The sequence below is a fragment of the Podarcis liolepis genome (genome assembly GCF_965112155.1).
Source record: "Podarcis liolepis genome assembly, chromosome: 10".
Lineage (NCBI taxonomy): Eukaryota > Metazoa > Chordata > Lepidosauria > Squamata > Lacertidae > Podarcis > Podarcis liolepis.
This window is the reverse complement of record NC_139562.1, coordinates 24,221,653-24,243,651: the sequence shown is the minus strand read 5'-3', so window position 1 is coordinate 24,243,651 and position 21,999 is coordinate 24,221,653. Positions and strand designations below refer to the sequence as shown.

Here is a 21,999-nt window from a genome sequence, read left to right as displayed (position 1 = left end):
GATGGCAGTTGGGGGGAGGGGAATATTTGAATGCACCAATGAAAACAGGATCTCTCACCTCACTGGCATGCCCAGGTAGTACCTCCAACACTTCAAAAGTGAGCAGCCATCTTCTTGTTATTATAGTTCTTCCCCAACTGCTGTATTTCTCTGCTTTGAATCTGGCTGCAATTTTGGTCAATGACAGCCTAATTTGACAGCTATTTGAGCAGCTATTTTTTCTGCAGGTGAAGATGATACAGATGTTTTTTTCTCATGAATACACATTGAAAATGATGAATTGAAGCCTGTGCAGTATACAAAAGCATCCGATGAAGAGGGGCCGAAACTTGTTCAGCTGTTTATACTGGACCAAGCTGACTTCTAAGATTAAATGGATTTGGGGCTTTTTGAGTTGCAAATGACTGTTTCAAATACCAAGATGTATTTGGGTTGTTCCTCCCCTCCCCAATCCACTGCCCCTGTTGATTGGAAGGTCAATATAAGAAAAAAAGTGTACTTTTACTAGCAAAATTTTAATAAGATATCCCCAAGGTCTACACTAAACAGGGTCACCATAAGGGCACTTAAAAACAACAACCCATAAACCACAAGTTAAAGTATATAGTCTGGGTCTCTTCCTTTGGGTTTGCAAACAGTATTTTAAGCTAAGCAGAGATATAAAGCTGCAGCATTATTAGCTCCTAAACTAGCTTTAAAAATATTGTTCTTACAATTATTCAGTCAAGGGTTCGGTTGTGTTTTTATCATGGTTACTGTACTGACACTCTACATTGTCTTTGTGTGAATAAGCAGCATATAAATTTTGTTAAACAAATAAAATAGTAATCAAAACCTATTAAACAATCTAAAATAGTCATTTAAAAGTACCAATAAAAGCAAACATTAAAACAGGTTACATAAAAGCTTTAAAATATAAACTAAAATCAGTAAATTTAAAAACATTTACTGATTTAAAAAAACACAAAAAAATTAAAAACAGTTATAAATAATAATAATATCACATGCTAAAACCGCATGCTAAAATTAAGTTACTGTAAATGGCTATAAGACTTTTGTTTTTAGTACAAAGTGATATATAAGTTTAATAAGTCAAATACAAAATAAAAAGAATGGTTTGGTCTGGAGAATGTAGGATAGACACACACTTTTCTCCTCTTACAAGATTAGAACCTGGGGAGATTCAGGGCAGAAAAAGAGGACTTCTTCATGCAGCGCTTAATTCAACTTACAGAATTTGCTTCCATGTGATCTGGTGATGGGCACCAACTGAGACAACTTTAAAAGAGGATTAACATCATGGCGGGTAGGCTGGAATAGCTCAGTTGGTAGAGCAGGAGACTCTTAATCTCAGGGTCATGAGTTTGAGCCCCACATTGGGCAAAAGATTCCTTGCATTGCAGGGGGCTGGACTAGATGACCCTTGTGGTTCCTTCCAACTCTACAATTCTAGGATTCTACAAATGACTACTAGTCATAATGGCTACACCACTGCCAGGAAAGTACAGCATACACCTGAGAATTACTTGCTGCTGGGCGAAGCAAGCAGGAAAGGAGTATTGTACTCACGTCTTGCTTATAGGCAAGACATCTGGCTGCCCACTGCAGAAGAATGGATTTTGGACTAAAAAGCCCTTTGGTCTGGTTCAGCAGGATGCATAATTTCTTAACTATGGCTAGAAGATTGGGGACAGTTACATCTACACTAAGGAAAACCTAAATTTCATCATTGTGTTTTGCACACCTATATACTTTACTGTCAATAAAAATGAAAATGTTTCTGAAATAATTTTTAATGCAATCGTGCAAAAGTTTGAAATTTAGGTTTAAAAAGATTATTTTAAAGCTTGCCATAACATTTCTGTTCTCTGATTATTACATTGGATCTCTTCACCACAACACTAACTCCAGACAGGAAACATTTTGGCTCCTTGTCATTTGGATGCTTGTCTGAGGATGTTTATGGAACTTCTGGAAACCACTTCAGTCCTGGACAGACTATGGTAATGATGCACTGAAATATTGTTTTCAAAGCTGATATAGCTCTTCAAAAAGTCATTAGCAGTTTGCACTTATAATGCGTCTTGTATATTGTAGATTAGATTCACAAAAACAGTACATTATGGTCTCTTTTTGAGGCCTCTCGGGGGAGATGGTTTAAAATTGTCATTTTTATTATGAATTCATTGCTGCTAGGAAACTGCTGACAGAGAACTCTGCTATACAGTGGTACCTCGGGTTAAGTACTTAATTCATTCCGGAGGTCCGTTCTTAACCTGAAACTGTTCTTAACCTGAAGCACCACTTTAGCTAATGGGGCCTCCTGCTGCTGCCGCGAAGCCGGAACACGATTTCTGTTCTCATCCTGAAGCAAAGTTCTTAACCTGAAGCAGTATTTCTGGGTTAGTGGGGTCTGTAACCTGAAGCATATGTAAGCTGAAATGTATGTAACCCGAGGTACCACTGTAGTTATCATTTGTATTCACGAAACATGGAGATGATTGGAGCCATTTTACCATCATGTTTCCACCAACAGTTTGGGCCCCATCTGTACTGTACATGTGAAAACAGTATTACTTTGTGGCTTCCCCAAAGCATGCTGGGAAGTGTAGTTTGTTAAAAAGGGTTGTTAGGGGGCCCTTGTTCCCCTCACAGAGCTGCAATTCCCACAGCTCCCTGGGAAGTGGAACCAAACCCCACCCTACAGATGATATCACATCCATCAGGATGATGTCAGCTGATTTGACAGATGGGCATGTTTTCAAAAAGTGGCCTTAAGGGTCAAATTGTAACCCCAGTCTGACCCAGACTGGTCTGTGGGTTAAACCGTTTTAAGCATGTTCAGGTTGACTTTTGGGAAGGGGAGTGGATAATCAGGGGCCATGGAATGGAAAGGCTGGAAACCTGAACAGAAGAACTCCACATGAAAATATGTTGTAGCCGAACCTACTTTGTTGATCCCATGTATAGTTGTTGTGCAAGAAAGGTCTGTTGGCTGCCTTCAGTCTTTTTGATTTTTCATAGCCTGCCCTAATACTTTGTTATTTGTTCAAAAAATGTCTGTACCACTTAAATAAAATTGTGTAAGATGGAACAGGGCAGCGTACAAAACACAAAAGGGGAAAAAGGAAGAGCTTGGTTTAACACGTATGCTTTTAAGAGGCATTTAAAGGTCTTTACCATCTCTGCCTCACAGATTACGGTACCTGGGGAAGGGAATTCCAGATGGTGAATGCTATTGCCTGGAAGGTCCACTCCTCCCTTAACACCAAAAGATAATCTACACTGGATGTGACCAGAAGATTCTATATGGAATATCTTCAAGATTAACTTGGTATTTACTTATGGTAGGGTCCCAACAAAACTCAAACATGGCTCAGTAGCTACTAGGCAGCCAGTGCAGCTGATATATTTTTCTCTCTGGGCCACCCATCATAGCACCTGATCTCAATCACCTCTCTGCTTTATACACAATGTCTCAGCCAGACAGAAGCAATGGTCTCTTCAGCCACCCCCTCCTCGTCACTGTGTGAAGAGCAACAAAGTACCAGTAAAGAGGCCTCAACCTCCGTCTTTGTTCACCTGGTAGAATGTCACTGAGTGAAGCTACCATTTCTTATAGAATCAAATCATGATGCAAGTCAATATTACAGGCTTTTGAACCCTGGATCAGTAGCAAATATGGCCCTGAGTTGTGAAAATAGCAGAAATCATCTGGCATGTGTTAGCCTTTAACTTTGTCTGTTTAAAAATGGCCAGGAAAATACAGTGCAAAATAAAATGGACTAAGGTATTTTGCATGTAGCTTGATTGTTGGCAAGCTGGAGCATGTGCAAAGGAGGGTGATCAAGATGACCCAGGTCTGGAAACCACGCCTTATGAGAGAGCTGGGTATGTTTAGCCAGGGAAAGAGGGGACTGAGAGGAGTTATGAAAGCCATCTTCAAAGGCTGTCACACGGAGCAAGCTTGTTTTCTCTTAATCCGGAGGTGTTGGACCTGAACCAATGCCTTCACGATACAAGAAAGGAGAGTCCTACTAGGCATTAGAAGAACTTTCTGATGGTTAAGAGCTGTTCAACAGTGGAACAGACTCCCTTGGAAGGCAATGGAGGCTTTTAAGCAGAGGTTGAATGGTCATCTATCATGGATGCTTTAGTTGAGATTCCTGCGTTGCAGGGGGTTGGACTTTTGAATTCTATGGTTCTGTGTAACAACAGCTTACTGCCTGAAAACAGAGTGCATCTTACTGAATCCAAGTGCTGCAAAATTGCAACAACACTATTTGAACTCAATAGTATCACTGGCATGCATGAAACTGCTGAAAAATGCTGGAAGGCGCAACAGTCTTAGGAACTAGTTACCTTCCAAAGATCTGCATAGTCACCTCTGCGAGGCAGGCCAGTCACAGTGTCTTGAGTGTGATGATACAGGTAGAAGGTGCTTAAGACATGGAAGAAACAATTCTCTATTGGTAAATCAAAATCTAACCCTTATGGTACTAGCTAATTGTATACGTAGCACCTCAAAACTGTCCTGGATTTTATGATATTAAAGGCAACTCTGTCTTCAGTGCACATAATCTCAGTATTGTTGCAGTGTGGGTTTTTCAAATAAATTGTGTTTGAAAGCTGGACTGTTCACCTACTCCCAGCTGCCCTTTGCTGTTTTCAATGGACAACAGAGTTTCAAATCATCTGCAAAAAATCAACTGTAGTCTTAAGAGTTTTTGGTACAAAAATGAAATATTCCTGCCAGGTCTTTTTCTGGCCGATACACAAGTCTTGACAAGCAGCCAGATTAACATTACCAGACTACCTCTCTTTAACCCCCAACCTAATTACTATACTTCTAGAGGGAAAAGAATATTTTACTGAAATATCTTATAAAATTCATCCTTTTCCTTTAATCAGAAAAGGGAAGAAATAAGACTGTGGATGAGATAATGAACCTTATTAAGGTGAACATTAAACATCATGGACTTTTAACTTGCTTTTGATAAGCTGAATAAACAAACTTTTGCTTTCATGGGATAGCCAGGTGCTACTTAGAAGTTTCTTTTTGTAAGTATCAGAAATGTAATGGCTGCCAAACAATCTAAAAAACCTCAAGGGGTAGGGAACAGATTTTGCAAGTTGCCAGAAAAGTAAGGAGAATAACATTTTCCTGTTAGCTTTTTTAAAACTTTCATCCAGTTATGGGGTTCTAGAAACTTACCGCTAGAGCACTTTTCATTGTACAATTTACACATAACTAGACCTACAGGGTAGTCTTTACAGGACATTCTCACAAACTGTCACCCATACAACATTCCCTAAATTTCAGCCAGTTTCCGGAAACAAAAAAAAAAACAAAAAAAAAACACCTCTAGTATAAAACGACCCAGAAATGCAATAGATTTTACCATTCGGGTGTGTTTATTAACCCAGCCAATGTTTACGGAATGGGATAGTAAAGCAGCCCCTAGTTTTCAATAGACAAGTGGCCAGGGAAAGCTCAAGAGTGTATCAGTAGGTCGGCACAAACCATATAATGTTGTTTGGGGGACTGCTGTCTAACCAAGGACTGTTTTCTTGTGAGTTTCTTAATGAAGTTAGAAATACATCCTCCCAAAAGTTTGTTAACTTTCAGTAGAAACAGATTTTTATTGACAGTTTACAATACTTTCATAATATTTTTACTTTAAAAAATAGTTTTGGTTGTTTGTAATTAAAAATAAAACCATAGCTTATTAAAGATTCAGAAATTGTGTTGTTTACTCAGTATGCAACTGGCATACGGGAACAATAACTACACAGACAGATTTTACCTTTTCTGAATAAGTATTTCCTGGCTCTGAGTGTTCAGGTACTGTCAAGCACACTTAATTTGATGTCACAGAAACAAATATTACATGGGGTATACATTCTAAGTCACGGGCCTCCTTGGCCTGTCCCCGTGTGGGGAGCTGGGGCAGCTCCGCTCTTGCTCGCCCGGCTGCCTGCCTGCGGGGTCCCGGCCAAGGGGCCGGCACTGGGGAGCGGCGACGCCAACCATGCCAACCCATCACCTGACGGTCGAGGGAAATGAGAGACGAGGGTGGCGCTGTGGTCTAAACCACTGAGGCTCTTAGGCTTGCCAATCAGAAGGTCAGCGGTTCGAATCCCCACGACAAGGTGAGCTCCCATTGCTTGGTCCCAGCTCCTGCCAACCTAGCAGTTTGAAAGCATGCCAAAAAAAGTGCAAGTAGATAAATAGGTACAGCTCTGGTGGGAAGGTAAATGGTGTTTCCGTGCGCTGCTCTGATTTCGGTGTTCCGTTGCGCCAGAAGCAGCTTAGTTATGCTGGTCACATGACCCAGAAAAACTGTCTGCAGACAAATGCCGGCTCCCTTGGCCTGTAAAGCAAGATGAGCAATGCAACCCCAGAGTTGTCTGCAACTGGACTTAACTGTCAGGAGTCCTTTACCGTTACCTTTTTATACATTCTAACACACACACACCCAAATACACTGAAAATCTCATTAAGGTATGAAATGCACCCCCAAAATTATCACTGTGATTCCCACCAACCCAACCCCCCCCCCCAAGATTGAATGAAGGCTAAGGGGATGGTCTGATTCTGAACTAGGCTCTGCCCTTGGATCTGCCAAAAGTTACTGAGCTCCACCCCATGGATGCACCAAACTTGGACCCACAAATGCAGCAGGGCTGGCTTGCCAAATTTTTAGGTAAATGAAGTAATGCATAACTAAGGGGATGGGGCTGTATGACCATTAAGTTCAGAGTTTAAAGTCATCTCAATGTATGTAAACACTATGCAAAGGATTTCTGCAGATATTCTAACTAACATATATAGGTTGGAAAGCCATTTTTTTCTATAGAAATGAAAGCGTTTAAAAAGGGGAGGTAGGCTGACATTTGGATACCTTGCTGCAGAAATCAGCCGTCTTAACAAACTGTAAATAATCCTCAAGGTCTCATTTATAGCATTGCTCTGACACCTTCCTTGTCATCATCAGTTGTCTCTCACTTTCAAAACTATCAGGTCAAACATACAAACAAGCAAAACATAGTCACAGCAAAAAAAATATAGCCCTTTCAGTTATGTGAGAGGCTCCTGACCTAATTAAAGTTAAATCATTTAGGCCTTTTTAATCAACTTAATGAACCACAGTTCTGGAGTGGAAAAATAAGTATAGTGTACTGCAAACCTGGTTTATTGGGGCTCTTCCACAGTTCCGGTTGATCTCTAGGCATGAGTCTGAGAGGTTTTTCTTTCATCCCACTGCTTTGTCTGGGATAACCTGCTGTTTACCACTGAATCGAAACAAACATCAGTCAGGTTTTCTGTGGATTGATGTTTGTTCTGATTCAGTGATACATAGCAGGTTTTCCCAGAGAAGGCAGCAGGACAAAAAAACCCCAAAACTTCAGACCCGTGCCTAGAAACCACAGGACAAACAGGAATATTGCAGTCTAGGTTATATTAGCTTCCATATTCAGAGGCAGCGTGTCACAAAAAGGGAAGGTTATTGCCCTCATACCCTGGTTTCATCTAGCTAGGCACTGTGGGAAGCAGGATCCTGGATGTTTAATATGAGTCAGCAGGGTTCTTAATATGAGTAACACCACACACACACACACACACACACACACACACACACGAAAATATAACTTCCATGTTTTGGGTAGGCTTAACTAGGAGTTTTGGGGGCAGGAATTTGGTTGTTTGGATTTTAATGCAAACCTAACAAGCACTTTCCAAAACAGTGTGCAAACCAAAACTTAGCTATCCTTCAAAATCTTCACTTCTCTGAATTTTGTGGATCACATAGAATCCACGCAATGTTCATGTTAGACCATACATCTGTAGACCTATTCATTAGGTAGTTAATGCATATACTGTATATAATTCCTGATTTCTTGAAAGATGAAGTTTGTGTGCTTCCATTCACTCAAGTGCCTAGACAAGTCTGTTATGAAATATTGGCAATTATTAAAAGTACTTTTGGCCCAAAGTAGTAAAAGTCTGGGGAGATGGAGAGAAACAATAAAGTACCCAGTCTAAGCTTTAAGTAGTTACTCTCAATATTAAACCAAAAATATTTCTTCTAATCTAAGTAGCCAAAGGGGAAACACTTCCAAAAAGCATTAGGAAAAATATAGGTAGAAAACCTGCTAAAAAGTTTTAAAATCACAACTTACCTCTGTATCCTGCAGGGTATATACAAAACTCTGTATCCTGCATATAGATTTTCTTCTGATGGCAGCAATTAGAATAGATGATAGATGATGATAGATAGATAAATAAATAGATAGATAGATGGATGCTATAGTTTGTGTATATATCTATAGTTTATATAACATATAGATATAGATACATATATATACACATACCCCAGCTATAATCAATTTGGAAAGTGCAGGCAGGGTTTTGAAGACTGTCTTTGAATGGCAAGAGAGATCATGACAGTAATTTATGGATCGTAAAAGAAAACTCCACCCATTTGGGTTAGCTGTGTGTGTGTATTTAGTTCATAATTTGAAAGAAAGATCCCTGCTCACCTTGAATAAACCTCAAGCCTTATTTGAAAAATAATACATTCTAATTGCAGTTGGTATATTCAAATATGCCACCATTTTTACAGTGACATAATTCTGTGTCATTAACAATCTGGAAAGTATCTTCAGTCGGACTACATGAATAGGTTTCTAGCTTGACTTAATATGACTCATTGCCTTAGCAGGCTAACATTTCTTTAAATTGTTTTGTTGTTGAATTCTAATATTGAATTTTATCATTCTGTCTGACATTCAAAGTCAAAACATTTGAAATCTGACAAATCTGTTACATTCTGCCAAACACAGTTATTCTGCAAATATTATATTCAGGTATTACTGCTAAAAAGAGATGCTCCATACTGAATAAAAATATCTTCAAGATATTTGTCATACTTGAGAGAGAACAGGCCTCCAGTTTTGGAAAAAGGTCCATATTATAGATTCATAAATGTTTTCATTTAATCCCATAAACTTTTTATATATGTACGAATAAAATTTTATGTAAATGTGGGTTGTAATCCTCTGGAGCAGTCAAGTACATCATTTCCTGTTTGCCTAGAGTGCACATGCATGGGGAATGCTGGCCCAGCCAGTTGAACTTTCTGTTACACCTGGCTGGAGCATCCTTCCTTTTGCATGTGACTAGTAGGTGGGTGTGACCTTTCCAGACCTAGTAAAAGGCCAAGTCACATAGCCACACCTCCCTTCCTTTCTTTTTTTGTCCTGCCTGCTTCCTGATTCAACTGGACTGCACTGCTGGCTGTTAGCCAGCAGTCCCTAGGTTATATCCCATATGGGGTAAACCTGTTTGTACATATTTGTAACTTTAAGCCTAAAGTCTGCCTTCAGGGATCACGCTGTGCTCTGCAGTTCGTGAGTAAAACTTCTTTTTGTTACTCATGAATAAGACTATTGTGTCTTTATTCTCTTAGGAGGGATCAAAGGGGTCTTGCCAGGAATAACAGAACATATCTCAATCTGGGCAAGCCAGACTGAATTGCTTATTATCTAAAGAGACTCACACAAGTCTGCAACCAGCTTACTGATGTGTAAAAGGGGGAATGCATTCTGCTGTATAAAGAAACTTACTAGCACAAGTTAGGAAGGATAATATTAATCAATATATCCTCTCCTGTTGCCCACAACATTACCACAATAAAAAAGATTCTTGATGCATAATAGCTTTGAAAAGGGTTCAGGAAAGATGGTACAAAAATACAGCATCTAGGCTGCTGGCAGGAACTTAATTGTTTGCTCATATAACAATATTACACAAACTTCATTAGTTTGCAAATTGTTTCCAGGCCCACTTCAAAGTGCTGCTTATCACCATTGTATTCCTAAATAGGTTGGGATGTAGATAGCTAAATGCCAGCCTCGTCTTACTGTATATGCATTTACCTATATAAATGCTTCAGTCCTCAGGGGAAGGCTTGCCCGCTTTTCAACTGCTGTCTGAGATGAGGCTGGTTGTGCAAAGAACAGTTCCTTCTTAGTGGTGGTATCACCCAAGCTTTGGACTTTTCTGCTCCAGAAGACTTGCCAGATTCCCCTTCTTTCTGCTTTCAGCCAGCATATACCAGTAAATACAATACTATATAAATACAAGTTTTATTAGGGCTTTCTACAATATATTAATATCTCTTTGCTAATTTATTGCTTCTGCTACAGTTTGAGCGATCTTTTTATGCTGTATTGAAATTGTTTCTATAATATTTGTTAACAGCCTTGATGGTCTGTCAACAAAAAAAATGAGGGATTTTTTTTCTTAAAAAAGAAATATTTTAACCCACTCTTCATTGTGGAGCAAACCTAGTAGTTTCTCAATTAAAACAAAAAAAATCTCAACACACACACATGTATATTTAAGCAAAACAAAAATACCACAAAAATTGCAAGTGGTGAAATCTTTCAAAGATAAACATATTTGGTACTGTATTATGCAATCTGAAAACTATGATAAGGAGCAAACAGTAGCTTTCCCACTCAACATCTCTAACCACATATCCAGAAAAGCATCCAAACACAAGAAAAATGGCATAAAATCTTACCACTTGGTAAAGTCCCTATTGTCTCCCACACTTTCAAATATGTCACAAGGGAAAATGAATGCATATTTGCATGAGTATAGGAAACCAAGTCATCATGTGGTAGAAAAATAAAGCACATGGTAAGCAGGACATCAGATTTCAGCTTGTTTCAATCACTTTTACATTAAGGAAGTCTGCTAAGCAAAACCAGCTCCCATTTTGAAATGAGCCCAGACAAAATGCCCTCCAGGTGGGCACTCTCCTTCTCTGGTGACCTTACCTGCTGATGGCAGTGCTGCAGTCTGTGCCATGCTGCCACCCACCATTTAATTTTTTTGTAGCAGCCTTGCTCTGGGGTAGAGAGTCTCCACCCACTGTGGTGATTGTGGCAGATCCAGGTTCAAAGACTCAGATCTGTAGAGATCATCATTAGAAACATGTTTACTGGCTGGTGCTGATTTTTTTAAACCTTATTTGTTTTATATATCACCTTCTTCCTAGTGTAGAACCCAAGGTGATTCACAACATACCTTGAAAACAGATACAGCTTTTTTAAAGTACCAGTTAGTTATAAATATCAAAAACAATTAAACAAGTTACCATATTAAAAAACAATACTGAGTTAAAACAACTTAAAACCTTTAAGAATGCAATAAGAGAAGAAAATATCCACCATTAAGAAACCCTGCCACAAAAGCCAGTTGGTGGCTAAAGGCCTCTAGTAATTCTGGTGACTGAGCGCTGCTTTTTTATTTGCAAAAATATCCAAGTTCACAAGTAAATAATAGTTCTGAGCCCATCACACACACACACACACACACACACACACACACACACACAGCAATTATTACCTATTTGACCTTGTGGGAATATATATTAGAAATCTGAATACAATGAAATCTGTCTTTCCAACTTTACAGTATTAGAACAATATTTCATCCTCTCCCCCTTCTTACCACATACCTTTCACTGTGCTTGGCAGCACAGCCATTTACGAACAGCCCTGCATCTGCAAATACTATTAGTTTAGAAATTTTTTCCTGCACTATGTTGTTATAAAACTCATTTTTGGCCCCATTTCTTGGTATTTTTTTTCATGTTACAGGACATTTCCCCCCATTTTATTTTCCCTGCATAATGACAGTTTTAAATTCAGCTATTTTGGTCATATATATATATATAAGTAGTTTTCCTGAGGCCAAATAAAATGTCAGCCTAAAGCAGGTCTTGAACTACAACCATGAGCTTCTGTAGTTCATTATACTGTTAAGTGGAGCTGCTGAGGCAGACGGAGATGTGTTAACTGAAAGCCCTGTTGTTTCATTGAACTAAACTGTTTGACTAACCTCACCCACAGCTCTGGTGATCAGGCAGTGGCCACTTGGCTTGTGATAAAAACCATCAAAACTAAACTTGTCCGAACAGGACTGGGGAGACCCAGGTACAAAACCCAGCTTGGCCATGTAGCTCACTGGCTAACCTTGGCCAGTCTGGCTTTCAACCTCTATGTCACAGGGCTGTGGCAAGGATAAAAATGGCAAAGGGAATTATGTACACCAACTTGATTGAGCTCCTTGGAGGAAAGGTGGGGTATTAATATAAGTAACATAAAAAATCCATTATAGCTGCTGCCTTCTGCCTGATGTTTCCATTTTCTTAATCTACTCCTGCTGGCTTCTAGTGTGCTCATCTTCCTCCACCACCTCTTCAGCCCTTTCAATCAAGTCCTAGTCAGAGAATCGTAGAATTAGTCCAAGCCCCTGCAACACAGCAATCATAGCTAAAGAATCCCTGAGAGATGGCCGTCCAACCTCTGTTGAAAAACTTCCAATGAAGAAGAGTCTACCACCTTCCGAAGTAGTCTACTTGACTGTTGAACCACTGTTACCATCAGTCATTGGGCCTAGCTGTCCCTTTGCCTTGCCCTATTATGTGATTGAACTGATAGTCAGGCTCATAAATGGCAATCACTTGGCATTCCCCAATGGTGTTGCTGTAGATCCTTTTGGTTGGACGGGTCCTACAGTACACAAACTGTGGCCAGAACGAAGGCATGTGTGATAAGAATTCTCTTTAGGCACTCATAGGCAAACTACCCATTACCTCACATAATTGGAGGGGGGCGAGGGCATTTGTAGGAGAGAATCAGTACCTAGTGGTGAGGTGAAGTGGTGAGGCCTGATAAAATAAAGCATTCTCAAAAAATTCAAATGTGCAATTGCTGATCTTCTCACAAAAATATCTAATGACCATATCCATGTTTAGCTGTCTTTTCATAAACAAAAATGTTCATTACTTTAGACTTCCCTTATTGAGATTCCACTCTCTCCATTCTCAAGGAAAAGTACTCTCCCCCCGCAACACACACATTTATTCCACATATGTGCAAATTAGTTCTTTTAAATAATGGTTTCTATTTAGAAAAAGGAAGAAGTGGTATAGTGTCCTGTGATGTTTGATATATGATAATCCAAAGTATTTCAATATTATATTACTAAATAAATTCATCACCTATGGTGTAAAAGAAAAGAAATCTAATAGTATACAAAAGGTCACCCTCTTAACTAGTGGCCATCTGAAGAACACATAAGCCACTGAAGTGGTTGCTATTCACTCGGTAGGCTATATAATGACAGTTTTGTCTGTGACCAACACTATTTTCAAAGTAGTCTCTTTCAAATAATATTTGAACTTGATTCTCTTCCATGCAAATGTTAAAGCACCAGAGAATGTGTACCTCATCCTATGCATTAATACTAATTTTCTCTCTCTTCTCTCAAGGTTTCTTTCTTTCTGTCTCAAAGTCTATGCGAAAAGCAGAAGATGATATGCTGCTCAGTACATTCACACTTGGAAAAGTAATACAGAATGGAGGCAAAGCTGAAAAGGCACGGCCCGCATCTTCTCTTGAGCATTATAAAATGGAGGACAACAGTTTTCTGGATGAAGAGGAAGATGGAGCCCCCAAGTTCTCTGTGAGTTTCATCTTTTGAGCTAATATGGTTTTTTAATACATTATTATAAATTATATGAAACAATATAATCATTCGCCTTACAAACTCTTAAGAATTCCTGAATAGTTAAAAACTGATAAATATAATCAATCCTTAATCAGTTACAACTCTTATTAGTTTAATCCAATTAGATTAACTAGATTGCTTTGAATAGATTTTTTAAAAAAATCAAAATAATTAACTGGAAGTATTCTTCTGGGCTTTTCTCTGCTTGTGACCCAGTACTATATTTAACTTTGCCAATTTAATCATTTTCCATCAATTTTTCAATTCTGTATTGCTGAGGCTTCTTCCTTTATTCAGTTCTGAGCAATGAGAACTTTAGCATTACCAACAAAGACTAAGTTATCTGACTTCAATTACGTTTACAGAACCTAGTAAAATTATAATACAATCTGCTTAAATCTCTACTTGTTGTAACCTCAATTTTCCTTAATATTAACTTGCAAAATTTCTGTATCACTGGGCAGTCCCAACATATCTGCTTTATGCTATTTAAAACTCCAGCATCCAGCTTTCTTTTCAACCTCATTCTCTTTATTCATTTATTTTTTAAAAAATTATAAACTGCTCACCCACTTGAAAAAATGGCATCCTCCAAAGAGGCTTTCTTTAAGGAGCTGCAATCCACTTCATGTTCTGGAAATGGCTCATCAGGTCTACTGAGATCACTACACTTTGCATTCTGGCCATTAATATGTTTTTTTCTTTAACATCTAACATTACATTTTTTTTAAAATACAGAATATAAATCCTAAACACCATGCCATAAGTCATGGCCAACCCATGAACCTAGATATTAAGCAACTTCCTTATTTTGCACTGGAGGGATCTATGACTTTTCCATCTGATGCTGAAGTTCAGAACATTCAATCTGTACAACAAAGGAGAGAGACTGAAGATGATGAGAACTCAGCTAAATTACCTATTGGAAGAAGAGATTTTGACAGTAAGTATGACTTTCAGGTTATTTCAAGCAAGTAAAACAGCTGGATTATTGCAGCATATTAAGGTATCAACTACTGAGACAAACACTTGGACTGGAGTAATTTCCTTTAAAAAATTTATTAAATAAATTGATTTTAAGATTATTAGCTTAGTGAAAGTATGTAAGAAAGTATGTAAGATGAAGATGTTCTTAAACCCAATAAATAAATGTTATGTCTGTTAACTATTTATCTACACAAAAATATCAATATTTATTGGATGTTTTATGCAGTGCTCAGATGCATGCTGGGAAGAGTCTACCGACCTTGTTGGCAAGTCTAACAACTGCTGAAGTACATCATTTGGAAGAGATGAAACCATGTTCTTGACAATTCAGTAAAGAAGTAGTTGTGGTTTAAGTATTGTTTTGTGTTTGTATTGATCCTAAATATTTGTACATCAAAATACCACATGATTACAGTATACAAATGTAAAAGATTACAGTGCATTATTAAAACTGGGAATTCCGCAAAGCTTGTTGATCCATTTGTCCAAATACTGAATACATATCAATATTTATAATCACAAGGAATATGTTACTGTAGCGTATGCATTTTTTCTTTCAAACCTCAAACGAGTCAGTAATTGTTTGCATAACAATCACAGTAAGAGCATTTATAATCTAAAGAAATGAGTTAGCTTTGCTTGACCAACAATCAGTTTATTTTTGGCTATAATCTTGTTGCATTTTCCAGCCCTCTTTATTTTGCTGTCCAAACTATTCTGGCATTTCACTACAGTTTTTGGTCTCTTACTGTGTATGTGTTGAAGTGATTCGTTTTCATTACTGCATATGACATTTTCACTAGTCCTGTCCACCTGCTTCCTCTTTGAGCTCTTGTTTCTTGGCTGGCAACTTAGTTTTCCTATTTCTTTACTTTTACTTCCATTCTGATGAACATTTCCAGAACTAGTTCCAAGTGCAGCACTTTCAAGTTGTGAATGTAGGCATTCTGCTGGTTAAGAGAACACAACATTTTCATAAGAAAAAAAGCAAGATAATATTATTTGAGTAATTTTTTTCTGCTAGTCACTTAAATCCACATCATTATTTTTACACAGATTACTTTCTTATAAAAATAATTAGCCCAACCCAAATTAGCAGAGTTAATCCACTACAAGCCAAACATGATATAGGATTGTAGCAATGATTTAGGGGGGGGGGGGGGAATCAGCAATTGTTATAGGAAATGGACACACAGAGGCCTGCAAACAGGAGGAAAGTTCATCTTTAAAAAGTAAAACATACACTGCAAAATGCAACTATTGTTGATGTAAAAGAATTAAATCAACAGTTTAAACACCTTTATCTTCATCTATTTACCATGGCGATACACAGGTTAATGTGAAGTTTAAATAACTTTTCAAGAATATTTAGAGTATCACTTTTGACAGAGGTCAATTCACACAAGGTACTTTTACACATCAGAAATCCGTGTACTGAGTTATGCACCTGGGTGGACAAAGATAAAAGGCGCATCTGGTGACCGCAGATATAGTAGCAGCAATTTATAAGATCACATTGCACTTATTCTAGCTGTTGCAGCAACAGGATTTGCTGCAAACTGTATCCATGACTGCATTATATGGCCCTTGTGATATTCCAGTTACTTGCTTGTAGAAGCAAGTATAGAAGAAATACAGCCCAAAGGCAACAAAAAAACAACACTCAAAAGCAATGCTGTTTTCAACACCAGTGCTCTGAAGGCCTGAATGTTCATGGCCAACATTTATATAAAGGGGTTTTGTATTAAATAATTACAGGAGAAAGCAAGCAGTGGTGTCTCCTGTGGATCTGCACTGAGATCAGTACTATTCAACTAATTCATAAATGATCGTATTAGGAATGATCAGTGAAGTGGCCAAGTTTGTGGAAGACACCAAATTATCAAGAACAGTAAAACTCCAAGTGCACTGGTGAAGAGATTGAAAAGGCGTATCTGTGAACTGTAAATGGGTAATAAAATGGCAAATGATATTTGAATTATGTGTTCACTTTTACACATATAGTTATGCACCTTGGGACAAAACATCCTATCTTCACATATACACTTCACATATGCATATATACTGCTGGGGTCTGAACTGATAATGATGAACCAGGAAAGAGATTGTGGGGTCATTGTGGAAAACTTGATGAAAACTCCGGTTGTGTGGTGCAAAAGAAAAAGGCAAATTCCATGCCATATTGGACAGGCATAGTCTATTCCCACATCAACTCTGTAAAGTAGGTGAGACTGAGAATAAGGTATACAGGAAGCGCATGATTAAAAGAACAAAATGTACATAATAAAACAAGTCCAACAAGAAGTTCCATGCTGGCTAAATAGAATCTGGATACTAGTTGCAGTTACCAGAACCAGGGGCATAGCTAGCTGCTCCGGCACCCGGAGCGGCAGGGGCAGGGTGAGCCGCCCACAGGGGTGGGACGATCCATGCACAGGGGTGTTGCGGCGACCCGCCCAGGGGGGCGGCACAGTGAGCTGCCCATAGAGTCCACCTGGCAGACACAAGCTCTATGCTGCCATTTCAGGCAGTGAGGGGCCCCGAGCCACCGCATCACTCCCAATCTCTTCACAGCGTGCGCTGTGGGCCATTTTGTCACCCCCCTCAAGGATGACACCCAGGGCGGACCGCACCTCCCCCCTTCCTACGCCCCTGCCCAGAACCAGCTGCTGGATATCAGAACCTGGAGACAGAAAGCAGCAGCAAGCACGACTGCCTTCATACCCTGTTCGTGGACTTCCCAGGCGCCCCTGAAAGGCCCATGTTGGAAACAGATGAGCTAGATGAGTCTTTGGTGTGATTCCATAGAACTCTGATTTTCTTATACAAAACAATTTTAGATGTGATTATAATGGTTAATTTGAATTTGGCAACATACAAATCCTTCTGGCTTATCAGAAAAATGCAACTATATAGTCACTGGAAAGGGGAAAGGAAAAGCAAAGAGGTCTTGAGAAGTTTTATTGCTGATTTGTTTACCTGCAGTTGATTCATTTTTAGAGTCTGGAACAGCCTTTTCTTTCAGTGCTGGATGTTCACATGTTGGGGCCTGGATTGCCTGGAAATGCTGACCCTTTGCCTCAGTCATTTGGTCATCTTTGTAGGTGCAAGAAAACTGAGACCTAATTAAAGGTTGCTTCAGCTAAATTGAAAGAAGTGAAATTATGAAATGCAGGTGGTTGCTATGAACGTGGTTTCCAATATGGAAATCTGATGTGAAAATACTTCCAGAAATTTAGATAACTATATTTTACATTATATACCGTATTGGCCCAAATATAAGCCGCACCCCCCCCCAAATTCTGACCGTGAAAAGTTAAAGTGCAGCTTATATTTGCGACCTTACAAAAATTGGCTTGGAGTGGGCTTGTCCCCAGATGTTGCCTGGTTTCAACTGGGCCAGCTCCCAAGATGGCGGCGTGGTGAGGGGGATCCCTGAGAGGGAGCCAGAAGATGGCGAGGAGGAGGAAGGAAGAGAGGAGTGTGGATGAGCAAGTGATAAGGTCTGCTAGGAGGAGGAACAGGAGATGCAGTTGGTGTGCTGGGACTGGCGCTAGCCTGAGGTGCTGCCTGGCTTTAGCCCACCGAGAGGCGCATGAGTCCTGCCAGCCGCTGCCTCTCTCTGCCCATCCCTTTGGGGGCCTATAGTGGTGTTGACCCTCTGGAAGCACTGCTGCCCACTGCCTCAGGAGTGAAGGCGCTGCCTCCTTGGCTCCCCTCAGCCCCCGCTCCTCCTCAGGTATTGTCATTTCTTTTTTCCCCTTTAATTTTAAAGGTGCAGCTTATATTCGGGTGCGACTTATATTCGGGGCAATATTAATATAATCTGAAGTCTTATCTTGTTCCGCCCATTTCAGTGTAGCGTAACAGCATTGTATGATACTATATCTGGTGATGTTTAATATATGTACTGTAGTTCCAACCTATCACATTGCATTATCACAATACCAGAGGTTGTGAGATTAGAATGAAACACGGAGCACCATTACAATTGGTGCTTTACTGATATAAAGGCTCACAGGATTAGATCTAAGCCATTAAGCTTTGCTTAAAACAGTTTAAATCCAAATTAACTTTAAAAAAAACCTTGATACATATTTTTCTTCAAAGGACTCTAAGTATGCTTATTCCACTGCAGGAGGCAAACTAATCATTTACAGCAATAGCTTCTGGAGACTGAAGAATGTCCAGATCCACCCCTGCTGTTAAGGTACTTTCTACAGACAAATAAGCAGAAGTGATCAGTTCACAGAGGACAGACCAAAACGCTCTGTTTTACAGCTTTTTCCATCTTTAGAAAACTTTCAGTATGCTAAAGCCAGGTTGGGGGGAGCAGCTCAGCCAAACACATCTTCCTAATCTCCACCCCATGCACTAACTTCAGTGCTTCATCCCTGGCTTGTATTAAGTGAGAGTTCCCCAGTCTGGGTTTATTATCATGCTTAGGAAAGGAAGTGTAGGAGCTGGTGCATGAGGGTAGACAGTGTTGACCCGAGTGCTTGTTCATGGCAGTTTTGTTGTTTTTTAAGGGATGGTGGGGAGGAAGAAGAGTGAAATAAAAGCATCATTTCACCTGAAATTGCAAATCAGGCCTCAGACACCAGACAATATAGATATGTAATCAATCAGATTAATAATAGTTCTCCTCAAGGCAAGTTAACATACCTTAATTTTTTTTTCACCAACTGCTGTCCGAATTCTCTGTCTCAAAACTTTTGGAGAAGATCCACTAGATTGTGCTGGAGATCTAAATTAATATAACAGTGACTGTAAGCAATAGTGACCAGCCCAATATATGAGAACATATTACGGTGAATTTTCATTATATGCATATATAGATTTGGCGTCTATTTTTTAAAATTCCAAAATAAATGACTTTTTAGCCTATGACCAAAAAGCAAACCCAGTCCCAAAACAAAACCTACTGCAGCTGCTCTGACTGGAGAGATGCAACATGTATTTTGATCTGCAGAGACCTTTGGCTGTGTGGGTGTTTAATTCATTTTAAAGAAGGGAGCCAATTCATATGTACACAAAAAATGCTTGTGTAAATAGGTTCCCGCCATGAAACAAATGCTTTTTTAGTTCAGAAATCTGCAGACATACAAAGGAGCTCTGTACCTATTGATGACAGCTTGATTGGAAAAGCTAATATTGGGTGGGGGGGGAGAGAACTTATTTATTTATCATTGTACATGCTTTTAGTTTTTTACCCCTTTTCTGATGTTTTTATTTTATCACTGTAGCTGTAATGACAATTTTGGGTAAAGTCATAAGTTTACTAAACATTCTGCTGAAACTGAATTTTTCATTAAGGAAATATGGGTAGCAATAAGGCTTCTCAGTTGCCATATTTTATCTAACTCCAAGCAACATAAAACTGGCTCAGTTAGAAATTATCTTTAACAGTACTTAAATCTTGGTATGCTTCTTCTCAAGCGTTTCACTCCATTTTTTACTTTGCAATTGTTTCCCCCTTGTTGATGACATAATTTTTGTTATACAGAATTCCATGACTAATATTTTATTGACACAATATTGTCATCCTTTTCCACCCAAGAATAATTCCAGCCAAGGACAGTTGAAAGCATCAACTTCCTGAGCCATTGTCTTCTTTGAAACACACATTCCACACTTCCCAAGTTACAGTATGCTTGTTGTTCTTTACATAGTCTTTGTATAGGAGATAACTGCGGATGAGGTGGCCCCAAGTCATCAGCTTCATGGGAAAAAGTATTCTTGCTCTCACCTCTTCTGTGAGGCTTTGCCAGTTTTCAGCACCTAGCACTTACCTGAACAACAAAAAGGTACAAGGGAATCCGAATTCATCACCAAACAACATCTGGGCTTTGTTTTTGGGAGGAGGGTCGGTAGCTGCTTCATCCAAAAGTGCCAATAAGGCCTTCACAGTATCTTTGCCACAATAAGCAGTGCCATGGTTTATAGCATGTAGCTTGGGCTGAAATTAAATATTGACTATTATTAGCTTTACAGGAGGGGTTTGCATCAATTGACTCACCTGATCAAAGTAGTTTTAGGTCATACAATTTAGGATATAAAACCTCTCTGATAAAGCTTAAAACCTGAACATAAATGTTTGTGCATGTGTATCATTGGATTAAAAGTGACTAGTTACAGGTTGGGATTATCAGATACATGGGTGGAGGTTGTATCACATAGTACATCTACTTATCTTAGAACATGCTGTGCCCCAACTTAAGACAGCAAGAACCAACAAGGTGCACCACTGAAGGTGTTTATGCAGAAAGATAATGCCAAGGGATTGAAGAAAGGGAGGGCTTAGCAAAAAGACCTCCCAGAGTTAATAGCCAATCCAGCCAAGGAAAAACCCAGCATATAAACATTAGTAACATAATGGTAAGGGTAATCACAATGTCAACCATTACTAAGAATGAAAGGAAAATCATATTTTTTCAAAATCTAAAAAGGTAGAAGTTTATAAACTGGGTAAAATTATTGTTGTTGATAGCAATGTCTTGAGACACTAGACAAAATCTAGAATATTTCACTCTGATGTGAAGTTATCAGTATTAAATTATTAGAAAAACTCTTTTCTTTCATAATTCTTTAGAAGTACCTTATTTGCCAAGTAAGACTATGTGTGTATAAACACACACACACACACACACACACACCCCTCAGTGCAAAGCAAATTCTTTATTTCAACTAGTTAAACCCATATTATAGGAAACCTAGATTGCACAGATAGTTCTTACATTGTATTACATATATTACCTATTATTGTATTAAATTTGTATTTAGTTTCTACATTCAAATCATTAAGAAAAATGTCCTTTCTTTTATATCAAACAATTTAGAAGAACAAAAGGAGGCCCCTTACCCGGGCTGGACTAATTCCAGTGGTGCTAGCTGTCATAGACTCATGCTGAAAGTTGATAATATTTTTAATCCTCAAATCCAAATCTTGTACCACTTCCTCTGCTGCTTGACAGAAGGCATCCCTGCTGTTTCTTCCTTTTATCAAATGCATCTTGATTGTTGATAGAATTTTCCCCCCTGCAAGTCTAAAAACAGACCTAGGGTCATCTCCATATTCATCTTGGCGCTATTTTAATATACTTAATAGTTTTGAAAACAGAGCGTCTTCACAGTTAATCAAAACTGTTCAGCCAACAGCTTTGATCTATTCAGTTGCACAGCATCATGCAATAAGATCTTGCCCTTTAATGCAATCTTTCACTTTTAAGAATTGGGAGATTACAAGAGTCAACGAGCAGGGACAGTAGACTTCTCCGTAGTTTACAATTTTAAATAGAAAAGGAAATAATTAAAACTTGCTATGCCATCAGGCTATCATTTGTTCACTCACATTATCTAATTCTGCTCATTAGCCACAAGTGGATTAAAGTTTGAAAAGAAGTGAAATCTGCCTGTTGTTA

General features: G+C 38.8%; 2 protein-coding genes across 7 annotated transcripts in view; one reads left to right on the top strand and one right to left on the bottom strand.

Annotated features, from left to right (window-relative positions):
* The first annotated feature begins 31 nt into the window (after window positions 1-31).
* Window positions 32-15,045, top strand: PMCH (pro-melanin concentrating hormone). Of its 3 annotated transcripts, none has more exons than XM_083462110.1 (4): window positions 32-75; window positions 13,353-13,546; window positions 14,330-14,534; window positions 14,805-15,045. In XM_083462110.1, exons 1-4 carry the CDS (start codon window positions 39-41, stop codon window positions 14,852-14,854), a joined length of 486 nt encoding a protein of 161 aa, XP_083318236.1. In that variant the 5' UTR covers window positions 32-38; the 3' UTR covers window positions 14,855-15,045. The 3 variants fall into 3 exon arrangements, with proteins under 3 accessions (XP_083318236.1, XP_083318235.1, XP_083318234.1); XM_083462109.1 differs by lacking the exon at window positions 32-75 and adding an exon at window positions 6,635-6,707; XM_083462108.1 differs by lacking the exon at window positions 32-75 and having other exon boundaries at window positions 10,939-13,546.
* PARPBP (PARP1 binding protein) overlaps window positions 14,921-21,999 on the bottom strand; it is a 27,909-nt gene continuing 20,830 nt past the window's right edge. For 2 of the 4 annotated variants that reach the window (XM_083462025.1, XM_083462027.1), the window contains 5 exons: window positions 21,441-21,624; window positions 20,371-20,537; window positions 19,244-19,325; window positions 17,558-17,720; window positions 14,921-15,528 (listed from right to left, as the gene is read on the bottom strand). In XM_083462025.1, the coding sequence (XP_083318151.1) occupies window positions 15,188-15,528; window positions 17,558-17,720; window positions 19,244-19,325; window positions 20,371-20,537; window positions 21,441-21,624 (937 nt within the window). In that variant the 3' untranslated portion in view covers window positions 14,921-15,187. Of the gene's footprint in view, window positions 17,262-17,389; window positions 17,721-19,243; window positions 19,326-20,370; window positions 20,538-21,440; window positions 21,625-21,999 lie in introns of all 4 variants that reach the window. The other 2 variants (XR_014516299.1, XM_083462026.1) reach the window with 2 other exon arrangements.